A 19,307-nucleotide genomic window follows, 5' to 3' on the forward strand; every position below is an offset into this window, starting at 1 on the left:
GTTAATTAAGCGGTCGCTGCTGCTGTTCATCGATTGCGGTCAACTACCTCTATCGCGAAAATCTAGCTCAATTAACAATTAATTTATGATAATTCTTAGTTTGAATAACAGAATTGACAAGAGAAAGAAAAGATTTTTAAGTTATATATGTTAAAGTTAATTATGTAGAGTATGTAGAGTTATTTAATTAAATGTCGGATGTAAACTTATTCGGCCCTTTTCTTGATTAATTAATTAAATTTAAAGATAGATGACATTTTCTCTTATTTATTCAGCGACGTAAAATTGATATTTATGAAAGTGTTTTAATGACGCTTCGCACAAGCTGCAGATCAGATTTTATATTTGATCAGATTTTATATTTGTATATTTTTCTATATTTGTCATGAAGGGTTAAAATTGTGTGTGAAACACGTGTCTCCACGTCAATGCCCGGATACTAAGTGGAGACTTAGACGTGAATGAACGACCAGTTCGCATTCTGCGTGACGGAATATCCGCGAGTGGGGAATATTCGCTTGATATTATTAGCAGGGCTGTAATTTACAAGTTAGCCGAACAAACTGTAAGAGTCTCGTTAAGAGACTTCATATATCATTAAAGAGATTCTACATATACATATATATATACAAGTCATTCGCGACACCTATATCTCAAATTAATAATTAATTTAATATTTAACTCTCATTTACAATTATTTCTCAATTTTCTATCTAAATTCTCTATTCGAGGAGAAATTCGTATTCGTGTCGATTGTAACATCTGTCTCATAAAATTAATTATTTATTCATTATAAAAATAAACTATTTTGTAAATGTTTAAACATTTTTTTTAGTTTGCCAAATTATGATATAATAATCATACACACACACACACACGGTTTTAATTTTAATGTAATAAGAAATTAAATTAAATTAAATTTTACATATCAAGACAGAAAATAAAGCGTATATTACAACATAATATTTTTAAATTTCATTCATTATTCATTCATTATAAAAATAAACTATTTTGTAAATGTTTAAAAATTTTTTTTAGTTTGCCAAGTAAACTATGATATAATAATTATACACACACGGTTTTAATTTTAATGTAGTAAGAAATTAAATTAAATTAAATTTTATATATCAAGACAGAAAATAAAGCGTATATTACAACATAATATTTTTAAATTTATAATTATTATTTAATTTTCTAGTATATATTAATTAATGAAGAAAAAAAATATTATGACCGCTGGTTCAAATAAGTTTACATCCGTTGTTGGTCTGCTCGTTACCGGGCTTGCCGTATCAGGCCGAGCCGACGTCACGACGAGCGAAGGTATTCCGGACGTCGCCGTCGCGGACACGTCGGTTAACCTGGCCCAGAAACCGAGCCGGAACTGCCGGTGGAATCAATGACCTTGGCGTGAGCTCCGCTCATGGCCACCGACCTCGAGAAGAAAGTTTCAGCATCGAGAGCTTTTAACGCCGACCAAGACGACGACGACGATGACGAGAACGATTGAATTTTAATTTTAATTTAACGCGACGCAAATTTTATAAATTTTAATCGAAAGGGATATAAAATAAATTTTATTTTAATATTTTTATTCATAATCAAATATGGATTCTATTTACCCGATATTTCAAAGACAAACTTCTCATTTTATTCACGTTTTTTTTTTATTTTAATTATGTTGTAATGCTTTATTTTCGGTCTTGATATATAATTTAATTTAATTCAATTTCTTATTACATTATTAAAATTAAAATCGTGTGTGTATGTATGTGCGTGGAATGATCATTATTATATCATAGTTTACTTGGCAAACTAAAACAAAAATTTTAAAACCGGTTACTGTGATCATGAAGTGATAACATTTGGTTCACGTTGAAATTGAATTAAAAAATCCGATTATAAATAATAAAAATAAAATGAAAAAAAATCGTGTCGCCGAAACAAGATTGCTTTTTAAAGTAATAAAAAAATTTGATTTGTGTCGCGAGTTTTAAAGTACAAAAAAAAAAAAAAAAAAATCAATTCGCGTTAAAAATGGAACTTGCGTATCGCGAGCGAAATAAAATAGTTAAAGCGATATTTGGTTCTCGCGTGACGTGAAATAAAATCACGTTGAAATTGCGCACTTCGGTTGACGCACCGTGTCCGGCACGCGTGACGTATGTACTCTCTTGCCGCAGGAATGCGAATTTCCATTCGACGGCGCTATCACGCGCCGTGAGATCGCATTTAGAGATCCAGGCCAGTTCCGCCTCCTCCTCGAAATCCGCCGTCCTGCTCCGTAATTTCTCTCTTTGACAGGGCATTTGCGCAAACGCAAATTCCAAACGCTACTTTCATCACACTATACCGGTGTTACACGCGCGCGGATGTTACAATCGCGAAAGTCACCTGATTTTCATCAATTGTTAATAAACCTAAAATCCTCTTCCACAAAATGCTCTTTCAATTAAATTATTTATCAGAAATTTTACATCAAGCCAGAATTGATTGTGCAGAATAAAAATTAATTGTACATATACCATAGAACATATAAAATGCAAAATAAAGTTAAGAGATTTATTTGAATAAAAGTTAATGTTTGATAACCGCTTGAGATAAGAATTTTCTACAAAATTGACTAGTTAAAATAATCGACGTCGATTCGACCAACATTTCTGGCTGGGTAGAGCTTTGGTTTTAAAATGAATTTAATTCAATATTTAATAACCAATAAAGTTAATTAAAATATTATTAAAATTACTTTTGCACGATAATTTGTCAAGATTGTTGAAAACAGAAAATATACATACAAGAAAAATTACAACCTCAATTTTATAGGTTATTATATATAATATCTTGCAAATATAGATAGACACGATTTGCATTGAATATCGTTAAACCTATTTCAATAAAAATATAAATCTTAACTCACCGACTTTCCGGCCTTATTCTTGTTAATAAGCACTGTAATTAATTAAACTTGATAAAAATAATACTTTTATACACACGTATACATCTCTCTTTCTCTCAAAACTACAAAAACTTGAGAGATTTAAATTTATTATTTCATTGAGCTACAGGTGGCGTCATATACTATAAAGCATGGACATGTAAAATACATAGACGGAGCTTCAGCTGTTGATTTCCTTCGGTTCGGCTATACTTGCGATTGGTGGATCGTGTGTTCCGAGTTGCGCCGAACTGTCCGATTCACATGAAGTTGTTGCTGATCTATGTATTTTATATGTCTATGGCGATGCGAGTCATGTGCTCACATGATGTAAACAAATCTGTAATACTTGTGCTCCAACGTATTAAAAATTTAAGTCTATTTATAATAGTCAATAAGTCATGACAAATAAAAAATGTTGTATCTGTGAAAAGGAAGATGCACCTTACAAATGTCCGATATGCAAAGAACCTTAGTGAGTATAATTATTTGCAAATACCTCAGGAAGTTATATATCCTTTTAGTTATATGTTGCATTTATTAAAAATTATCATATTATTGAGTGCTAGTATCGGAAAGTGTAAAAATGTTATTTTTATGTTAATTATAAAATAACAAATGATTAAAAAATCCTTTTCGTTTTCCTTCTTACTGTATATAAATTTTAATTAAATTTATTAACATTAGTTCATATTCCTTTTTTTGTTCTAGCTGCTCTGTAACGTGCTGCAAGGAGCACAAAAGTCATACCTGCAAACCTCTCAAGTTACCTGAGAAATCCAAAGAACGTGAAAATGAACGGGAATACAAGTTTTCAACAGAAGATACTGTGCTTGTGGAGAAACTGCAACAATTGCAGTATAGCAAAGAACTGAAAGAATACCTTAAACATCCTGATCTGCGCGATATTATGAAGGCAGTTCTCAACAGTCCAAATCCTACTGAGGCAATAGCATCAGCGATGAAGATGCCTTTATTTGTCGAGATGGCCGATGCCTGTTTAAAGATTGTGGAATCGCCAGATGATGCTAAGCCATGCTGAATAATTTCTGATCGTGAGTACGTATTATTATAAGTGAGGTTGTGAGTGTATTAAAAGGATGTACTGCTTCTTCGATCTGTAAATATATTTTCATACTGTGAATTGTATAAAAACGTTGAGATGATTCTGTTTTTCATTTAAAATATATATATATAATAAGAGTATACAAAGTTTTCTATATATAAAGGTTTATAAATTTTAGATAATCAGGCAATATCAATTCTTTTATGTTTTTCAAACGAATGTTAGACGAATGGAGTCTTTATCGTGAAATGATTTTATGATAGATTATATATTAGGTGAATAATTCTATATATTAAGTTATCAGTGCAAGATTTATCTGTCGACATATAAAACGAACAAAACGCGATTTTATTTTATCAAGAGTCATTTAAGACTATGCAAAGCGATTTTCGCACTCCAAAATCTTGTGTCTATTTTCTTTTTTTTTTTAATCAGTCAGAGCTCTAAGTGTGAAGAATAGTAAGACGAAATATAATAATCCTCGATATCCTCCGATATCTGCGCACCATCCACTTCGACTGCGAGGGCGTGATATCTTCTCCTAACATGATGGGCTGCCATTTTTGGCTGCCTGTCCCTCGTAAAGATCCCCTTTTTATTGCCACCCACTCTAGTATACGCTGTATAAATTGACGGACATAATTAATAAAAATCATTTCACGAGAGCCAATTCTTCCGAAATTTACAAGATCTCTTAATAATATTCTTTATAAATTAAAGAAGCTAATTAGAAAGTACATATTTGTTTTTTTACTGTAATTATGCAGAAATCGCGATAAGAAATTGCACAGAGTCTTATAAACTGTAATAAGTTTTCACAATAATATTAATATCAAATTTAAAGATGGATTAGTAAAAATAATAATAAATTATATTATTAAAAATTAATAAACTATATACATATATGATTTTATTCGATACTCACTTTGTGCTGTGCGGAAATCGGCGAAGTTCCAGATGAATTCGCCGATGAAGAAGCCTTCGTGTCGCAATCGATCGAAGGCTTCGAAGTGTCTGGAGAGTAACTCCTTCTGATACTCCTCGCTCCATACGTATTCCGGTAGCTGCAAAGAATTAATGCAAGCTTAAAGAAATAATTATAATGCTATAATAATAAAAACTTTTCAGGCAAAATTACACATTATTTTATATTTTCTATATTATTTTTTGTTTTCTACACTACATGGTTTTATTTTTATTATTTAAAAATTTCTTCTTTTCACTTCTTTCTACATTTTTCTTATTTTTATTTTATTGAAACGTGTAAGATATGTAAATATATAAAATAGTTTTTTTAACGATTTAAAGAAAATGTTACCTCGTGCAAACCCGGCATGGTATCAGCTCCGTATTCGGACATAAGTACCGGTTTGTTATATTTTCTATGCCAAGCCTCAGCTTCTCCATGAACCCTGTCGGTGATCATGTCCACTCTGCCGGCGTTGCTATACCAGGCATTGTAACGATTGAAACTGATCACGTCGAGAAACTGACCAGCTTTGTCTTCCTAAAATTTACAATATTTATTTATTAATAATTTATACAATTTTTATAAGTAATTTTGATAAAATCTGAAAAAAAGCTTTTACGTAGAATAATATAATTAGATAAATGCAAGAAATTGCATTCATGTAACTTTAATTTAGCTACATGTGAAAATGTTTAAAATTAAGAAACTGTTAAGAGAATGTTAAAGAAAGATTTTATAACTACAGATCGAAGTCAGAGAGCAATCATTATTTTTTTTTATTTACGTTACCTGCACTCCACGAGCCAAAGCAATAGTGACCGGCCTAGTGGGATCGATTGCTTTGGCGTGATGGGCGATCTGTTTGAAGTATTCTTCGGCCTGAGGCAGCTGGGTCCTCGGCTCATTAGCCAAAGACCACATGATCACGGAGGGTCGATTTTTGTCTCTGCGGATGAGTTCCGAGAGCGAATCTTTGTGGCGCGAGAGCAATGACGGCGAAAAGTTTTCCGTGTCGACGGAAGGACACTCGTTGATCACGAGGAAACCCAATCTTCAAAATAGAATTTAATAAAGTAAAATTTAGAATTTAGTAAAGTAAAATAGATTAAAATATATGAAAGAGAAATGAGAGATTAAAAATTTATGATAAATTTCTCGGAATATCAGACAATCCTAGAGAAATTTTCGATACCTGTCAGCCATGTCAAGGACCTCGTCGCTGTAAGGATAATGACTAGTTCTGTAAGCATTGGCTCCGATCCATTGGAGCAATTCGTGATCCCTAACAGCGGTGACGAGGTCAAAACCACGTCCTCTGATGACAGAATCCTCGTGCCTGCCGAAACCACGCATGTACACTGGCCGATCATTTAATAGGAGACTCATGTTGGTCCACACAAGAGTTCTGATGCCAATCGGTAATCGGTAGATATCCGGCTTGGTGACATTCGTCACTGACAGCCTCACCTGAAAAAAATACGTCGTTTTGATAAACAAATCTTAAAATCTTTTAATAATTTATACAATTAAGAAACACACAAGTTTTAACATATAACATATTTTAATCATATAATATTTTATATAAAGTTAACATTTTTAATATATAAAGTTATTTTCTCGTTAACATTTTTTTAAATTTAAAATTAATTTTGCTACTAAAAAGATATTAAGGCATTTGTAATTTTTGAATAATATAGTGATCAAAAATCAAAGTACCTCCAAAGTGTACAAGTATCCCGGCTTAGAATCCATGCCTCTGGGCCACCAAAGTCTGGCGAACGGGACTTTCAGGGTGCCGGAAAGGCCATAGAAAGGTTCCTTAATGGCCAAAGTCTGCTCAGCGTCGTATAGGGTAACCCAGCAGATTGGTATCTCTCCCTCACGTAATCCGGCCGGTTGTATAATATATTTGACAATTCCCATGTCGCCGATCAAGCCCGTTCTCACCGTGATGTCCTCGACGTAGACGCGCGGCGCGGTGTACAGTAAAACGGATCTTCGCAAAGTGTCCCAAAGTGTGATACACGCGGTGTACAGTAGAACTTACACTTTCAGAATAAAATTTATTTTATTCTGAATATGAATTTAATTAACGATTGACTTCGATTTAGTAAACGCGAAACATTAATATAAAATATGTAGGCAAAGAAAATTGTTTGAAGTTTGTATCATTTAATAAAAATTGATTTAAAGTCATTGATACTTTACTTAATTATTACAAGAAATAATATGGAATATATTTAATTATCAATTAACTATCAAAAATATCTAATCTAATAAAGTAAGTTTGAAAATATTTTCGTAGATATATTCAATATAAATATTATAAATATCATGACGTTTTATATAAATAAATTTTTCTATACTTTATTTACATTTCTATATTAATTAGGATTCGTATAAATTACTGTAACTACATTGCAATTATGTTAAATTATTGTACTCTCTGTGACCGAAATAATCAAATTGCATCTCTATTTTTCTACGTTATAGAATCGAGACCTTTTTTATCGAATAGTGAGAATCTCCTGAACATGTGACCTCGATTCTTGTCTCGTAACGCATCGGATACTCTAGTTTTACCACAAAGCCTTTGATAGAGATTTATTTGTGGCGAGTGAAATTCACGCGTCGGTTCAGAGAGCTTGAAAAACCCTTCGAATGTAATGCAATAGCAAAGGAACGTGATTACATATGTTGGGTATTTTTATTTATTTAATATAGTCGTTGAACCTTTATTTTTAAATTAATTTCCTCCCCTTTCAAAGATTCGAGATTTAATTTGATAATTGAGCGAGGTTCTCTCAATTCCTTTTATCTGCCTATCTATCTCTTTTGACAAATTTAGGAAAAATAAATAAATTGAAAAGAATTAACGAAAACTTATTAACATGAATTTAATATCAAAATTTATTAAAAAACAAAAAGAAATAATATTAATTTGATTTATAAAAAGATTTTTATATATTATGTTTTATTGATTTTTAATTATCGTAATCGCGATTGCATTAAGGTGTCAGAAATGTCAGATTTGTATACGAATGAAGAGTTGAAGATAGATGATATTTTGACTTTAGATTGTACGATATCTTACCTGTGTATACCCGCGTAATTGAAGAAGTCGAATGTATATGTCTGCATATGCACGGTGCCATTGTCAGAGATCATCTCTACGATTTTTCCCTGGGGTACACTGGTTTGTAACAGAGTATTATCCACGGCGACGGTAATGCGATTCTCGCCACCGAAGGTCAGATATGATGAGAGTTCTGCTTCGAAGGGCAGATGACCCATTTCATGATTGGTCGCCAAGACGCCGTTCACCCACTATAATTGCATGCATATAAATCTACTTATCAATCGCATCAAAATACCTTGCAACTTAAACATATGCTTTCAAATATTAGATAATATTTTTGTAGGAATTATTATATTTATATTAGATATAATTCAATCAATATATGTATACTCTTATTTCTAGTCGCGAAAAATAAATATTTATCATATATGACTGAGATTTTGAAATATCTTTTTTCTTTTTTTTTATACTTTCTTATTTGTTTTTATATGTTCTCAAATTAATAACGATTTGTCGCATTTCGCGTCGCTTTGGAGATAAAAGATTCATATAAAGAATGCTTACCACTTGTGCGAGATAGTTGACCGAGCCAAATCTAACAAAAACCCGCTGGCCCCGCCAAGACGAGGGCACGAAGAAAGTTCTCTGGTACCATACAGCGCCGACATGGTCCCTGAGATTCCGTGACGTCGTGATGTCATTGTAGGATGAGGGCACCGGCATCTTTATTATTTCACCGACCTGCAAAGCCGGTCAAATCTTACACGAACAGATCTAATGATGAGAGTAATGACAAACAACGTGTAATTATACGAGATTATAAAAGATACGTGACAGTCTTGCAGAGCGAACCGAGCAAAAATCGAATAAGAGCATTCAGCATTACGTTTAGTCAAGAAGTCACGTTAAATAATAAATGCATAAAATAAGGCAAATAATAATCTAAATTCTACACAAGATTTTAACATAATTCTATATAATTTTAAAGAATTTATTTAAAAAAAATTATTAGATAACTTTCAGTTCTTCGCTTTTTTCTCAGTTGTATTAATTTTCTAAATTACGGTTTAATCGTGCTTTTTATATCAATTACAAATTTTTGACAAATTTAGGAGATGTAAAATTGGAATTCCTAGTATGTTTATAAAAATTAATTAATTTTTACATTTTTAAATTTAAAGTAATTACAGTTTTTGTGCATTTGTATGTCATTGTTCATTATTATCTCATATTAGATTACGATACCTTTGATAGATCATCCAAGGCGTACCATCTTTCTCTGTAACCCTTTAGCGCATCTCCTTCAGGTGACACCATGAAATCCCATAATCCATCGAGCGATCTTACCTGCAAAAAAAAAAGGAACGAAAAAATATATAAAATGCAATGTGCTTTTTGTTGCGTTCTCATATAAAATACGTACAAAATCTCTTATTAAATACAGAAAATTCATAATAATCAAGATAATATAAAATTCTATCAATTGACAATGTAAAATTGTGACAATATAAAATTATATACTAACACACACAATAACGTTTAATTTATTAATCATAAATATTTATTAATTTTTTATTATATTAATATTTTTCTTATTTTTATTTTAATATACATATAATTAATTTAGAATTTTGATTAAAAACTAAGAAATATTTAAAATCATAGAATTAATAAGTATAATAATTTGAATTTGAGATCGCAAACATTAAAGGCTTTCATCATGAATATTAAATGGGTATCAGGCTCCTTTCTATTAATACATATTCGATTTGTAAAACCGTGGATTGATTTTTCATTAGATTCATGCTACGTTAAAAGATCAGAGTAAAGATCAATAAAAATTAAAAGATCAGAGTAAAGATCAATAAAAATTAAAAGATCAGAGTAATGTGTCATATCATGTAAGATTTACCTCGCGGGATTCACTTTCTCTGGGATACAGCAGACCAGGAAGTGGAGTCGGAAATGCCTCCTCGTAAGGCAACGGTGCCTCGATCTTGATCGTTGCCTCGGAAAAATCTGTTGGCGACTCCGGTCCGGACTCACCGGCCATTGCGGAACCGATTAACAAGAAGATTAAATGCCACATACTTCTGCATGTAAGATTTGACCGGCTCTCCTAAACAGACGAATCAGCCCGCATTCGTATAATTTGGGAGATCTTAAGATTTACACTCAAGATTATAAAAAATCGAAATATTAAAAAAATAATGCAATTTCGTGTATATATTCTGTGGGAAATTAAAGAAAAGCTCTTATTTAAAGAAATCTTTTTTCTCGTAAGAATCGGTAAACGATATTATTTTATAAATATTATTGAACTGTTTCTTTGAATTTTATTTGATACTTTATATCTGAAGAGTTTGAATAATTTTATTATCATTAGGCAACAATGTTTTTTCGGTAAAGAAAGAGTTGCACATTTTTGAACTTATATGCTACTTTAATATTGAACAATTCCAATGTGACACTGTATATATTACAAATAAGCTAATTTATTATAATTTTCACTCAAACAGAGTGTCTACAGAATGCCATAAAAAATTACACATTCTAGAATTAATATTTGATATGAAAATTTTATGAAAATGTATAGAACATGTAATTAATTTATAGAAATATATGTGATTAATTATATAACTATAATTAAGAAGAATTTAATATATGCTAATGACCTTCTTCAGAATATAAAGAACACAATTAATTTACAATAATTAAAATATTATTGGAAGTCTTTTGTTGTACAAGTCACAATATTAATCAATAATAATTAAAAATGTGTCAATATTCTCGCGATTAGTCAACTATTTTTAGAATTGTATTCACGTCATTTTCTATGTTAAATAAAAATGAGAATCGCGAGTAATTGCGAAAGCGTACACACAAAGCCCGACCTGACGTGACATAAAACTATTTTTTTTATAAATTCATTTAACACGGAGAATAACCCTTACGCTTATCGTTTAACCTTACGCCGTGTCAAATGCTATATAACTGTCAGCTATATTATCTTTCATTGCCTATTTCTCTATCATATGACGAATAGTCACGACGAATGGTTATGACCCTCTTTCTTCACAATGAATAGTTATGACTTGCAACTGTATAAGTATCACGCGATTCTCTCCGAAAATACTTTTAAAAAATTGTCGTAAATGTTAAGGTATTCACAATGCCGATATATATGTATATCATACAATTAGTATGCACATTTACGTTTATGATACGACCGATTATCCGAATCGACTAATCGCGATAGCTGACTGCAGTTGACTGATATAAATAGCATCGAATATCCTTTGGTACAGAATCAGCGAAATCGTGCATCTGATAAGAAACTTATGTATTTTTGCATCGTTTCGAGATAATCTTTATCTGTTTGATGACACAGAAAATCCAACGTTAAATAAACACGGTAAAGATCTTATTACGATGTTATCATCGCGAATCGGGACACAAAACGAGAAGACTGATTTTATGATTATGTCATATTATTTGACATTTTGACAGAAATTGAAGTAATCGATACTGTTCTGTCTTTCTGCTTGATATGCTGATTAAATAATATTCAGCATTTCCAGTTGAAGAAAATTTTACAAATTAAATGTAATTAAAAATAGAAAATTTCATTCACGATTAATATAGGTGCGTATATATATTATTGTTGATTCCTAGAATAAATTATTTATTTTAAACATCTATCTATTTTTTAATGTAACATATAATCTAAAAGTGTACGTTAAGTTTTCTTGATCGCTAACTTATATTTCTTACATCATATTTTTTTTTTAGATAAAAATGTTAATGCATATTGTCTAAAGACAATAAGTGTGCAATTTACTTAGCAATTATTTATATTTTCTGTTTAAAGGTGTGCCTCATTGAATAAAAGTTGTTCGTGAGTCTTGTGACTGCTTATTTTTTTTTCTTAATTTTATTCCACACCTACGAAGAGAGGAAGACCGGTCTTCTGGCATTTATTCTTTCATCTGAAGAGATTCTAAGAAGTGTTCTTTGGTAGAATCGCGAGTTTTGCAGTTTATCCCGAAAATCGCATTGTATTTTTTATTCCTAAAATTTTTTCAAAAAACTAGAACTTGTAAAAATTTAATAAGTTATTAGAGCATTGCACATCACAAAAGAACAAATTGAAATTTCTTATTTTATTATTAAAAAAGCAAAAAAAGAATTAAAATATAATCGAGAAACTTATCCTTGGAAAGGATCAAGACTTCAACAATTCGAAAATTCAGAATTTGGATTACGCGACTGTGTTATTTAAAAATATATGTATTTAAGAATAATATATCTAATATAAATAACTTATATTAATTAAATTACATAAAATATCATAGATTCAGAAATATGGAACGAGATGACGAGAAGACTAAGACAAAATTATTTTTTGTCAAAAAAGTGAACTTTAAATTCCAATTTTTTTCATTAGTTTGTCCTTTTTTTAATGAAAGAATCTTTCTGGTCGGATGATTAGTTTCGCATGACCTTTCGACGAAAGCTAACTGTAGGGCAATGAGCCGGTCGCACCCCACATACACACACACACACACACACACATTCCGCGGGGTCTCGTTCGCTGCAATATCGGCTTCCTGGCACCGTGCCCTCCTACGAGAGCAGACTTCCCTTCCCAAAGCATCAAATCGTTTCCTCGTGTCGCATGTACTACAGATCTACTACGGCACTGGTGTCCCTAATTCCTCGAATAGACACCATTGTTCAGGTCTGAACTTTAACACCCGGTAATAATATATAGCCACCGAGAACCACAATTTCGCCACCTTCGCTAATTCGAAATTTTGTCACGCGAGAGATTTTCTCCGAGGAAATTTATCTCAGTCATTTTATTTATGATTAATTACCTTAATCAAAAGACACGCGGTATGCGAAACATTCATCACTTTTGACAAAAAAGGAAAATTAAAATTAATGATTCATAATTAATGTTGTCGTGTAATTAATAATAATTAATATAATATAAAAGAGCATAGATATAATTATAGAATAACAAGAAAATGTCTATTGTAACAATGTTTAAATTCATGATGTTGCAAAATATCGTAGAACTATGTATGTGTATTACTTTCGAGATATCACATTAAATATAAATAATTTCTAATGCATATAAATTCTAAATATAATATAAAACTGCTGTCGAGTCTCTCAGGATTTAATTATCTATTCTTAAATTAGCTGTCGATAAAGTTTCTAATCGCGGCCTCGTTTTTCTTCCGATTTCTCTCGATTTGCGCGAGCATAGATAATTCGTAGACCCAATTTCATATGCGAGATAATTGATCCGCGAAAGCCATAAGACTTTAAAATAGATGATCCCAACGGGTATTCTCGGGTGCGCATTTTCGTAACACCCGCCGCATGGTTGAATTTATTAAGACCGATATATTCATATCTCGAGCGCGGTGAAGTGTAAGAGGCGCAATTACGAGAGATGAAAATGGAGCAGTAATGATATAACGATGCTAATATTCTATTGCTACAGGATAGGTCAGATTACCTTTTGCCATTCTCTTAAAATTTCCTAAATATCGCATAGAAATAAAATTGAAAAAAAAGAAGATAAAAATAGAATAAAAATCTAGATCTCTGTGAAATATTTTTTATTGTTTTAGTCTATTAAATTTTATGAAGATAAATTGCTTATCTATTTTATGAAGATAAATTGCGCTTATCTATAAGTTGCTTGTGGATCAGATATTTTAAATGTATGGCACTATAATCGAGAGATGTGTCGATCGATTTTCTGCGCTTAAGGCATGCAGGAAATTGCATTGGACGATGTCTGGAAAATAAAGTATCGTCCGATCGCTGGAATTACGGCTTTTCGGCCGAAATTTCAGAACGGATTGCCGACAAATTGTTGCGAATTTATTGTTCACCAACAAAAGCGAGACGCGCCGAAAAAAACATAGGACAATCCGCGATTAATGGTCATAATCTCCGAGCTCTTGAGCGAACAGATAAATCATACGAATGTGCATCGTTATTTTGATGTAGAAATAATATTTTTTGTGATCGTAATTTAAGATTCGTCAAATTTATCGTCGAATACTTTCTGTCCACACATTGTTTGATAAAGAAAAGATATGAGACCGATATGATTGTAATGGAAAGACCCATCGTTATTTTTGGTGTATGGTTAATCAGATGCTGGGTAAACATTATATTTCCACCAATTATATCACATTTTATGAAAGATATTTGCTGTGAAAGTAAACAGAACGCGAATGCAAATATTTTCCATGCATATTTTTTAAGATATCAAGAATGTATTATAATTAATTATCAGATGTTGTATCTGTCGATCGAACAACTGTGAATTTTTCATCAATAAGTTTTTAATTAATCGTATTATTTATTTCGCAATCCACAAATCGTAATATTATTGGATAGGGGGCAACAAACCTTGCAACGATCGCCGCGCTCCATCGTGAATCCAATCACAGCATCCGATGAAGAGTTGCCGAAAATTGGAGCAGCACCAGTCATCTCTCAAGCTACCTAAACAATTAAACGTATTTTAATTATATATAAAGCATTTTTAATTATACGTATTTAAAGTAAATATAAAAAGAATCTCTTGTAAAAATATGATACCATTCGCAAATTCCTTTCTCTTTTTTATACCACGCTTCCTCAAGCTGCCTTTTTTTATTTCTTATAACTTTACTTGGCTTTCGTTTTTAAATATGTTTTGCTATTAGATACGTTTTAATCGTTTTAGATATAATTTAATTTTTATTCTTCCTTCTCTTTCTTTGTGTCTTGTTTTAATTCACTCGATTCTAACGTGCAATTAGCAAATTAGCTTATCGAATAGAACATTTCTTTTCCGTTAACTCGCACTATTGTCCTTTAAACTAAATTAAATATTTAATATAATTATTTTCGTCTATATAGTTAGAATTATCTTATTAATAGATGAAAATTATAAGGAAAAAGACTTATATCACTGTAGTTAATACAAAAGTTAGAGTTATAAAAACGGACGGAAACAATTATTTATTATTTCGCCAATTGAAAATTAATCGCCGAAATGAGTCGCACTCGCGTCAATCGCCATTAATTTATATTGCACATTACATTTTCTCTTTTTGTTTAAGTCATAGCGAGAAGCACCAGGAGTTCAAATCCGCGCATTTAAACCCGGAGACTGTCAGCGTGTAACACTCGAGCCTGAGCCTCGGGCTCGCCGAGCGTGACTACTCCGCTTCGCTCGTCGCCGAGCAGAAATCCGCAGGAAGCCGACCCGAAAATCTCGCGCTCCTCTCCTCGCTTCCTCGTGCTCTCGTATTCTCGCTGTTGCCATCGACGTCGTCATTGTCAAGAAAATTGCGTACAGGTAAACAAGAGTGTTTAACGAAATTGAAGATTCAGAATCAGAATGCTATCTTTATAAAAATATTTGAGAAAAGAAATTGAAGTTATAATAGTTGTTGCGTTGTTCCAATTATAAATCTTGCAAATATGTATTTATATTTCAGATATTTATTATATAAAATTAACACAAAGTTTAATAAATTATTTTAATTTATTAATAAAATGAATTTATTTTAATTATTAGTGTAATAAATTATTAAAATAAATGTATATATTTATGTTTAGATTAAAACTGTTAAAATTCTCACAGAGAGTATTTTCTCTTCGAATTTACCCTGAAAATCATGGTAATCGTGGGACAATATGGTATAGAAAGAATTTTATGAGAATTTCTCTAATTAATATTATTTATCACAATAAAAATAATAATATCTATTACAATAAAATATAAAATATGTTTGATTAATTTTACTGTCAGTAAAATTAATCAAACATATTTTATATTTTATTGTAATAGATATTATTATTTTTATTGTGATAAATAATATTAATCAGAGAAATTCTCATAAAATTCTTTCCATACCATATTGTCCCACGATTACCATGATTTTCAGGGTAAATTCCAAGAGAAAATTCTCTCAGTGTGTGTACAAATATATTATTATATATTAATTGTCCACATATGTGTAACATAATTTTAAATAATATAAATGTTTTTGAAAAATGCTTTTATTGTAGCAAGATAATAATGCATTAATAAAAGGTTTCTCTGATGATTTAGATTAATAAGAATAATATTTTACTAAAAATACAAAATTTTATTAATATTTGTGAAATATAAAGAAGGATTATTATAATATATATAAATCAAATAATAATTATTATTAAGTAATTATTTTCTTTTTATCAATTTTTTATATTAAATAATTATTTTTAATTATTATAATTAAGATTAGAAGTTCTGGAACATTTTGAAAGTAATCACACAAGAATTTATTTTATTTTATTTTATGATATATTCTTGATATATTTCCTATGATATTTTCTACAATTAATTTTTGGAAAGAAATGTTAATCTAGAGAAAGTAAATATAAATTACAAATTATGTATATAGGTATATTTTGAATAAACTCTCTACTAGAATTTATTTTCTTTTGAGTTTGCTTTGGAACATCGCTAAACGTGTCTTCTTACATATCTGTCGCATATCTTCACCTCATTTTAGATGAAACCGTCATGTTTGTCTCACATTACACATGTGATTATCGCTATCACATGTGCTCATACGTGCTTTGCATTTTTTAAAATTAATGTATTGTAACAGATACTGTTATCGTTCGTGAGTTCTCTATTACAAAATATTTTATCTATCTTTATTGCCAAAGGGAAAAAAATAAATAAAATATAAAATATATTTAAACATAGAATTAGAATTAGAATTTTTTATTACACGACATACACACAATAAGTAAGATTTTTTTTTAATTAGGTGCATGTGTATATTTTTTGAACTCTTCGATTAATAAATATATTATAATTACACGAGTTTCTTTCTGTTTTATTACGTAGATTAGTAATTTTTTTTTTCGTCAATGTGTGACAAGTAGATGATAAAATAAATAATTAATTGATATAACGAAAGACTATGGTTTGATATATACATTTTTAATACAGCAAATTTATATAGTTCACGTTACGTATATTAAAGATTTTCTATACTGGCAGTGTGTATATTGGAACTTAGCCTAATGTTATTTAAATATATTATGTTTAAATAACATTAGACTAAGTTCCGATATACATTATCAGTAGAAAATCTTTAATATACGTAACGTGAATTATATAAATTTGCTGTATTAAAAATGTATATATCAGAACATAGTCTTTCGTTATATCAAATTGTCACACATTAAAAAAAAAAGAAAAAAAAATACTAATCTACGTAATGAAACAGAAAGAAACTCGTGTAATTATATTTAATCGAAGAGTTCAAAAAATATATATATACACACCTAATTAAAAAAAAATCCTACTTACTGTGTGTATGTGGTGTAATAAAAAATTCTAACAAATGCTATTTTCTCGCGATTGAAATGATTTTCGTGTAACTTATTCTTATTCTCGGTTTGTTATCATTGTCGAAGGAATAATATCTGCCCTGAGGGACTATCAATGAACGATCTCGACGATTGCGGAAGTGAATCGCATACGGAAGAAGAAAGGTGGAAGGAAGGAAACGGCGAATACACTCGGGTTAACGACCATCCGATAAGACATCAGAGAGTTCGATGGCTTCGATAGCATTTTGCAACGAACGTTTTACCCTCATCCACCTTTTCTTTTCGTATCCTTCTCTCTTTTTTATATAATAAAATAAAAAATTTAAGTATAGTAAAAAAACGTAAATTCCGATCGTAAAATTAATCGTATTTTACATTCATCTTTATGGAAATAAATTACAGCTCGACAAGGAGAATCGAGGATAGAGAGAATAAAATATATAATTCCCCATTTATCAAATGTTTAATGAAACATATAAAAGGCAATGTAGAATGTAAATGTAAATCATTAATTTTAGAATGTTTTTTTGACGAAGGATTAAATGTCAACATTTTTTTCAACGTTCGTACAACGACTAAATTCTTACAGCGTATATAATTTTTATTTAAATATATCAAAAGTAAAACATTTCTAATTTTTTTTAAAATTTATCTTAAATATTTCTTTGCGCGCGCGCAATATATTCACGACAAAATGAAAAGTATCTCATATGATACAATGTATGACAATATGATGAATGTATAATAGTTGCATAATCATGTATAGCATATGCGATAAATGCTGTAAATATGCTAATATTGACACATTGAAATATTGGTTCGTGTGTTACGTATGAGTGTACATAACATATATACATCAAGTCAAAACATCGAGTTGCGTGACAAAAACAGAGCCAACCTTTTCTCGTTCATTTAACAATGTCAACAATATAGGCACTTACCGAGTCGAGGCTTACATCTTACATATATTGATCCCGACAGTCCTCTCGTTAACATCTTCTCGTTCTAGATTCTAGAGAGATTATTCTTCTTATCGTAAATGTAATAAATGTTGACAAAGTCCCTGATTAAGCGTCGTGCTCTTAGAAAAAGAAAAGACGTTATGACGAATAGTTCGTTTTTCTCTCTCTAGGATAAGAGTTAACGAAAGATAAAGATAAGGCGCTCTCTTTCCAATATCTATCACGGAAGTCACTCGCGATTAAGATAGTGAGTGCGCCATCTATACAATTTATTACGTCTATGCTCCTTACATAGAAACACACACGCAACAATTAAAGGCACTAGCGTATAGACAAATTCCCCTAGGAACTGGCCAATAAGAAGAAGGAGAAGAAGAAGAAGGAGAAGAAGAAAAAGAGAACACGCACTCTATTCTCATATAAACATATCGTATAAATATTTCGAATATATTTCTCTACATCCTTTTGATTCAACAATCTTGATTTAAATAAAGAGAAAAGTGTCTTGATATCAAAATTTTTGCAGCTTTAATTCTAGTCTCAAGTTGGCGTTAATGTTCATACATCGCGCGACAAATAAAAGAACATACTATATATTGTCGACCATCATTCAAATTCTCAGTCAACGTCCGGCGGCCAACCTGCGAGCAGTGAACAATTTCGATGCTGCTTAATGTAAGTTATTTGTAAGTAGTTTTTGTTAATATTCGCTTAAACGTTTTATACGTTATATATAACTTTAATACAATTGATATTTTTATCGTATCGGGTATTGTATTCATCATTAAGTGTTTCTGAGACCTCGAAATCATATATTGCTAAAATCGAGAGTTTTTTGCGTATCGCAAAATCATGATAGCGTCGTCATAGTTGATTAA

The 19,307-nt window shown here is 30.7% G+C and overlaps 2 protein-coding genes across 15 annotated transcripts; one reads left to right on the forward strand and one right to left on the reverse strand.

Moving 5' to 3' along the window:
• The first annotated feature begins 3,249 nt into the window (after positions 1 to 3,249).
• Positions 3,250 to 17,761, forward strand: LOC145940511 (zinc finger HIT domain-containing protein 3). 4 transcript variants are annotated; one of them, XR_014426022.1, is made up of 4 exons: positions 3,250 to 3,410; positions 3,647 to 3,994; positions 15,190 to 15,428; positions 17,552 to 17,761. XR_014426022.1 is itself a non-coding variant. In XM_083045751.1 (3 exons), exons 1-2 carry the CDS (start codon positions 3,337 to 3,339, stop codon positions 3,975 to 3,977), a joined length of 405 nt encoding a protein of 134 aa, XP_082901877.1. In that variant the 5' UTR covers positions 3,250 to 3,336; the 3' UTR covers positions 3,978 to 3,994; positions 15,190 to 15,561. The 4 variants fall into 4 exon arrangements, 2 of the variants coding, with proteins under 2 accessions (XP_082901877.1, XP_082901876.1); XR_014426023.1 differs by having other exon boundaries at positions 3,647 to 3,990; XM_083045751.1 differs by lacking the exon at positions 17,552 to 17,761 and having other exon boundaries at positions 15,190 to 15,561.
• Positions 4,286 to 18,522, reverse strand: LOC145940510 (beta-glucuronidase). 11 transcript variants are annotated; one of them, XM_083045741.1, is made up of 12 exons: positions 18,409 to 18,522; positions 14,492 to 14,587; positions 9,963 to 10,169; positions 9,296 to 9,397; positions 8,615 to 8,791; positions 8,066 to 8,298; positions 6,688 to 6,967; positions 6,164 to 6,438; positions 5,761 to 6,022; positions 5,320 to 5,508; positions 4,927 to 5,065; positions 4,286 to 4,621 (listed from the first exon to the last, which is right to left on the reverse strand). In XM_083045741.1, exons 2-12 carry the CDS (start codon positions 14,573 to 14,575, stop codon positions 4,437 to 4,439), a joined length of 2,133 nt encoding a protein of 710 aa, XP_082901867.1. In that variant the 5' UTR covers positions 14,576 to 14,587; positions 18,409 to 18,522; the 3' UTR covers positions 4,286 to 4,436. The 11 variants fall into 11 exon arrangements, with proteins under 11 accessions (XP_082901867.1, XP_082901869.1, XP_082901866.1 ...); XM_083045743.1 differs by having other exon boundaries at positions 14,492 to 14,583; positions 18,409 to 18,498; XM_083045740.1 differs by lacking the exon at positions 18,409 to 18,522 and adding an exon at positions 15,170 to 15,308.
• Between the last annotated feature and the right edge of the window lie 785 nt (positions 18,523 to 19,307).

This window comes from Prenolepis imparis, unplaced genomic scaffold (genome assembly GCF_030444845.1).
Source record: "Prenolepis imparis isolate NDT839.2.m4 unplaced genomic scaffold, iyPreImpa1.0 SCAF_9, whole genome shotgun sequence".
Classification (NCBI taxonomy): Eukaryota; Metazoa; Arthropoda; class Insecta; order Hymenoptera; family Formicidae; genus Prenolepis; species Prenolepis imparis.